At 45.6% G+C, this 6,203-nt stretch overlaps 1 protein-coding gene across 1 annotated transcript; it reads left to right on the top strand.

Moving 5' to 3' along the window:
- The first annotated feature begins 4,069 nt into the window (after nucleotides 1–4,069).
- On the top strand, nucleotides 4,070–4,828 carry LOC140905567 (olfactory receptor 52B2-like). The gene has a single exon (XM_073329091.1). The coding sequence runs from the start codon at nucleotides 4,070–4,072 to the stop codon at nucleotides 4,826–4,828; it is 759 nt and encodes a 252-aa protein (XP_073185192.1).
- The last annotated feature ends 1,375 nt before the right edge of the window (nucleotides 4,829–6,203 follow it).

Here is a 6,203-nt window from a genome sequence, read left to right as displayed (position 1 = left end):
GCCTTCAGTAGCTCACTCCAGACTGACGCTGGCCTCCCTGAGAGCTAAGTAAGAGCCCCAAAGAGTATTTTGCAAGCCCCATCTTTCACGTCTGGTCTCAGAGCGTCACATGAACTGGGGGTTCCTTCAGACTGGTACAGCACCCTAATAGAAGAGTGGTTTCTGTAGCAGGACCCGACACTCTGATTTTCACAGCTCGAAGCTGAAATTTAAACTCTTCCCATTGAGTTCAAGGGAAAAACTCCTAAGAGGGTCAGGATTTCACCTTAAATCCACATGTAGGGACTTAAATAAAGGACCTGATTTACACCAGCCATGAGAGTCCAGTGATTTCAACTGGAGTCATCCTGTCTCCTCTAAGGACGGATGAGCTCTTTTGGACCAAAGAAGAACTGACAGGAGAGTTGCTGAAATCTCAGACTCATAGGCTTAAAGGTTGAAAACAATTAGGATTATAATATTTTGGTCGGGGGGAAGAGGGGTCTGCTCCCTCTCTGCGCCTACACCTCTGGTTCTGGAGAGGATGGGAAGCACCGAAAAAGCGGTGAAAATTAAAGCATGTTTCTGTCTTAGAGGCAGTGTTGGAAATATCATTGGGATAGCTCAAGGAATGCACAGTGTGTGTGTTTGTGTGTGCATGCGTGCAGATGCACGCACGGAGGGGAGAGGGATGGGAGAGTGACACGCAGCATCCTGCTCTCAATGCACGGAGTTCTGAAACTTTGTGAAATAGGGAATGGACATCTTGCCTAATGCAGAGACGGAAGAGGCGTAACAAGGCCTCCTGGGGCAGGGGGTATGTGTGTATCTCAGATTGTAACATAACATGGACCACACACTTGCAGATTGATTCTGACACCTTTCCCATCCCTCCTCCGTGAGCAGTCCCATTACAATCTTGTGAAAACATCAGCATTTGTCAGCATGAAAAGCAGTCTCTGGAAGGTATGTCTGGGTTTCTAACAGGCTGCAATACATTAAAATTTTGTGTTGTTTTGAGGAAGAGTTACTCATGCTGGTTCCATTTAATCTGCACAACATCTCTCCCTCCTGCAGGCAACTCTGGGCCATGTCAGGGCCTAGATAAATACAGGTGCCATGTGCAGGAACCACTGGTAGCTGCCTGAAAGAGTAGGTCACTGCGGCACAGACGTTAAACCCAGGATGTTCTGTGAGCACTTACTAGCCAGTTCTGTTAGTCATTCGTCTGGAGGGTTGTACGTACATTCTGCTGTGCAGAGATATTATGTGGTCAAATCATTATTTTTCTCACCTAAATGTTCATCCATGCAGTGCCTCACAGGACACTTAAGGCTCATGAAATACACACCTGGTGTGACATTTCCAAGGCACATGAGAATTACTCCTCATCGGGAAAAATGTAACAGAGTCATGAATAGACAAAATGCCTTCAGTAAGCTCAGGCGTGAGCCTGCAGGCACCATCTTGATCATCTCAACTGTACAGAATAGGCCTGTAAAACACAGCCCTGAGAATTCCCCTGAAATTGTTGCTAGAGCAGATCTTTTAGAGAAAGATCCAACCTTGATTTAAAAATGCTCAGTGATGGAGAATCCACCGAGACCCTTGGTAAATTGTTCCAATGGTTATTTACTCTCACTCATAAAAAAGGTACATCTTATCTCCAGTCCCAATTTCTTTAACTTCAACTTCCAGCCAATCTTGTTCCACCTGTGTATGCAAAGTTGAAAAGCCTATCATTAAATATTGCTTCCCTGTGCAGGTATGTAAAGACTGTTATCAAGTCACCCCTTAACCATCTTTGTTACACTAAATAAATTGAGCTCTTTGAGTCCATGACTAGAAGGAAGGTTTTCTAATTTTCAGTAATTCCTGTGACTCTTCTCGGAAACTTCTTCAGTGCGTCAACGTCCATCTTGAATTGTGGACACCAGAACTGGGCACCATTTCACAGCAGGAGTGGTGCCAATGCCACACACAGAGGCAAAATAACGTTTTTACCCCTCATTGAGATTCCTCTCGCTACCATCCCAGGACCACATCGGCCACAGGGTCACCCTGGGAGAGCATCATGAACAGGCCGGACTATGAACAGGAGGTTGCCAGGCAACTCTCCAAAACCACATTCTACAGGCCACTGTCCTCTGATCCCACTGAAACTACGCCATCTGCTCAAGAAAGTCCCTGCAATAGCACGGAACAAATCTGAAGACCCATAGCCCAAGAGCCCCAGCCAGGGGTATTCTATCTGCTGCCCAAGATCTATAAACCTGGAAATCCTGGACATCCCGTCATCTCATACATTGCTATACTTGCACCAGGATTGTCTGGCTATGTGGACTCTCTCCTCAGACTCTACGCTCCCAGCACTCCCAGCTATCTTTGAGAGACCACTGACTTCCTGAGGAAACTACAATGCATTGGTGATCTTCCTGAAAACACCATCCTGCTCACCATTGATGTAGAAGCCCTCTACACCGATATTCCACACAAGGATTGCCTACAAGCTGTCAGGAACAGTATCTCTGTCTCCTCGTTGGTCATATTGGTGAGGTGCCAGCGAGGTTATCCCATCCTCCAATTGTTGTATCATCTGCAAACTTCATCAATATCCAGGCATGAGAACGGATAGTAGCTTAGTTGGTGACTTACACTTGTCGGTTAACACCTGCAACTTATAACTCAGACAAAGCTGTCTGTCAGCAAGGGTTCATCTTGCCAAAAGAAACAGGGGAAGTAACAGAGATGCAGGCCTGTTGGCCTAAATAACAAAGACCCTTGCACCCTTCATGTCCATTCTGTTCAGCACAAAGTCGTAGGCCAGCGTGATATTGACTTTTCCATGGTGGACACTTGGCTCCTTTCCAACATAGGAATGGCAGAGTGAAATAAACCTATGGTCGATCTAATCCAGTGTCCTCCTTCTGACAGTGACAGCCTCAGGTACTGCAGAAGAAGGTTTAATAAACTTACCAGTCGGTGGATGCTGGGGGGGGTGACTTAACCATCAAGAGGATGTGACCCTAATGCCTAACAGCTAGAGATTGGCTTGTGACCTGAAACATGTGGATATATAGGCTTTCCAAAACATTTATTTAGCTCTCACTATTGTCACTGGAAAGTCTCATTACCCACATAAATGTCCAAACTCTTGCTGATACTTGCTTACCTCATGGACTCAACTACCTCTTCAGGTAAGGCGTTCCTCAGTCTATTTTGACACTGAGTGTAGAAAGCATTCTTTATTTACCTATTTTCATTTTGCCACATTTCCGTATTATTGAATGTCCACCTGATCTTCTTTTATAAGACAAGGGGGAACACATTCTTGATAATCTCTCTACCAGTCAGCCTATTATAGACTTTTCTCATGCCCACTCATATTCATCTTCTTCGTAAAGTAACAAATCCAGCATTTTCAACCTCTCACCTGATGAGAGTCGCCCTGAGCCCTTAATTATTCTCTTTGCCCTTTCCTGATGCCCTCTAGTTCTGCAATATCCGGTGTGAGAAGGGTGCCCAATCAGACACAGGGGAGTCCAGAGGAGGGTGAAACACTGAATGATTGATCTGATGACATTGTATTTTCTGTATGATTTCCCACCCCACTCCTCCTGGATTCCAAAGTTTTGCTGAGTTTCTTTCTGTGCTTGCACTGAGAGCAGGGTTTCACATGGCTTGGTTAGCTCCATCTCAGGACTTCTCTGGACTTCACTATAACCAAAATAATCTTGTGTCATCTATAAATGTTGCCACCTCACTTCTCGCTCCCCTTTATAGACTGTTAATAACAATAAAATATTTACCCTACTCTTTGTTATAAAGTGTGTAACCCCCCTCTCTGTGCTTCTCTCTCTTCACAGGAACCTGGAGCATTTCTGAGCCTGATTGACACACTGAGAACTTCATGGCACCTTTCAACCTCACCCCCTCTAACCCTTCAACATTCATCCTAATGGGCATCCCTGGCCTGGAAGCTGCCCATGTCTGGATTTCCATCCCTTTCACAATGTTCTACATTCTTGGCCTGTGGGGAAATGTTATGCTTCTGTATGTTGTAAGCAAAGAGCAGACCCTGCAAAAGCCGATGTACCTGCTGCTCTGCATGCTGGCGCTATCAGACATCGCCACATCTACCGCCGTCGTGCCGAAGACACTGTGCATATTTTGGTTCAATTTCAAAGGCATTACTGTGGGAGGCTGCCTCACGCAGACTTTCTTCCTTTCCATGGTGTCTGTGATGCACTCAGCCATCCTTGTGACAATGGCATTTGATCGCTATGTTGCCATATGTAACCCTCTGAGATACACCACCATCCTCAGGAAAGGACGAATAGCTAAGCTAGGGCTTCTATGTTTGATCAAAGCTGTTCTCTTCATTCTGCCTATGACCCTGCTCCTGAGCAGGCTGCCATTCTGTGCCAACCGCGTTATCCCCCACACGTTCTGTGAACCTATAGCTTTGGTGAAGTTATCATGTGGGGACATCACACTCCACAGGACATATAGCTTGGTGATAATGTTTGTAGTCAGCGTGTTAGACCTGTCACTCATTGTCCTGTCCTATGGTCTGATCTTCAGGGCCGTCCTCAGAATTTCCTCCAAGAAAGCCCACCAGAAAGCCCTCAATACCTGCACAGCCCACATCTGTGTGTTGCTGGCTTATTATATTCCAGGCCTCTTTGTCAACCTAACACACCGTTTTGGTCAGGGTATTGCTTCCCACGTTCACATCATCTTGGCCAACCTCTATCTCCTCATCTCCCCCATGCTCAACCCTGTAATTTATGGGGTGAAATCCAAAGAGCTTCGTGACAAATTGAGCAAATACACCTGCAGAATGTGATCACCTGGGGCATGAAGGGTGCCCTGCCCCAGTTTGTCTGAGCTCAGCATTGTAGAGGTTCACAGTCTGAGAAGTTCCTCACACCTAATGTCTTATCACCACATCACCCAACAGGGCTCTCTCTGTTGCTGAGTTCCCTCTCTTTTGCCATCACCTCACCTCTCTTCAGCATCTCCTCTTAGCCCCCAAACTCACACACCCTATCATGTGGCCTTTCCATAACTCTTAGACTACCAGAAGACACTACAGCTTTCTGATGCAATGTGGCTATGGCTTACTCCCCGTGTGAAAAAGGTTCTTTATCAGTTTGATGAACAGAAACTCCAGTTTGAGACAGGCAAAGAGAATGCATCCGATGAAGTGGGCTGTTGCTCATGAAAGCTTATGCTCAAATAAATTTGTTAGTCTCTTAGGTGCACAAGTCCTCCTTTTCTTTTTCTGAATACGGACTAACACGGCTGCTACTCTAAAATCTAAAATGAATAGTGAAGGTGGCAGGGCATTAAAGAGCCACAGACATTGCTAGGCTGAAATGTCTGCAAGACTCAGTTTGCCCTGACCATCTGAGCCCCTGTTATCCACAAATTCTTTCTTCACTCCCAGAGGAAGCTCTCAGGCTGAAGTTCTCCAGGGTCTATTTTTTTAGCCTTCCCACTGCTCATGGAGCTGAGGGAATCGTTTGGGAGTCCTAGCCAATCTGAGCATCTCCAGGGACGGTTCAGGGAAATGATAAATGATTATTTGGGAGTCCTGGCCAAGCAAGGCATCTGCAGGGAACGTACAGGGAAATGATAAAGGTCGCTGCCCAGCACCCTGAGTGTCAGAGATGTGAGATTCATATACTGATTCTCAGGGCTCTGCCTTCCTATCGCTGTCAGTTTATTTCCTCTCTCTGCTGAGCAGGATTTTGGTGAGTTGCCTCTTTCTGCATTAGAGTTAGCGGTAAGGGCTCAGGAAGTGTTTCAGGGTTTAAGTCAAGAACCATCTGGTCAGCAATTCAGCAGGACAGAGACTTGAACTCTTTAGTATTGTCAGTAACACCAAGGGATTTACATGGGAAAATTAGAACTACAAATGTTTTGGAAATAGTTTAGAAAAATATTTGTTTTTAAGATCAGTTCGTTGTCACTGAATCTCCTTCCTTAGAGGTTTTTAAGGTCAGGCTTGACAAAGCCCTGGCTGGGATGATTTAACTGGGAATTGGTCCTGCTTCGAGCAGGGGGTTGGACTAGATGACCTTCTGGGGTCCCTTCCAACCCTGATATTCTATGATTCTATGATTCTATGATACTGTGTCTTTATATCTGTTTGAGTACCTTTCTTTTTTGGGGTGCTGTAGTTTTTTTCTCCGATTTGCTCAAGTTTTCCAATTCAG

The sequence above is a fragment of the Lepidochelys kempii genome, chromosome 1 (genome assembly GCF_965140265.1).
Source record: "Lepidochelys kempii isolate rLepKem1 chromosome 1, rLepKem1.hap2, whole genome shotgun sequence".
In the NCBI taxonomy this organism is placed as follows: Eukaryota; Metazoa; Chordata; order Testudines; family Cheloniidae; genus Lepidochelys; species Lepidochelys kempii.
This window is presented reverse-complemented; position numbering and strand designations above follow the sequence as displayed.

Coding starts and splice junctions, on each gene's coding strand:
- LOC140905567 (XM_073329091.1), top strand. CDS start 4,070: ATGTACCTGCTGCTCTGCATGCTGGCGCTATCAGACATCGCCACATCT.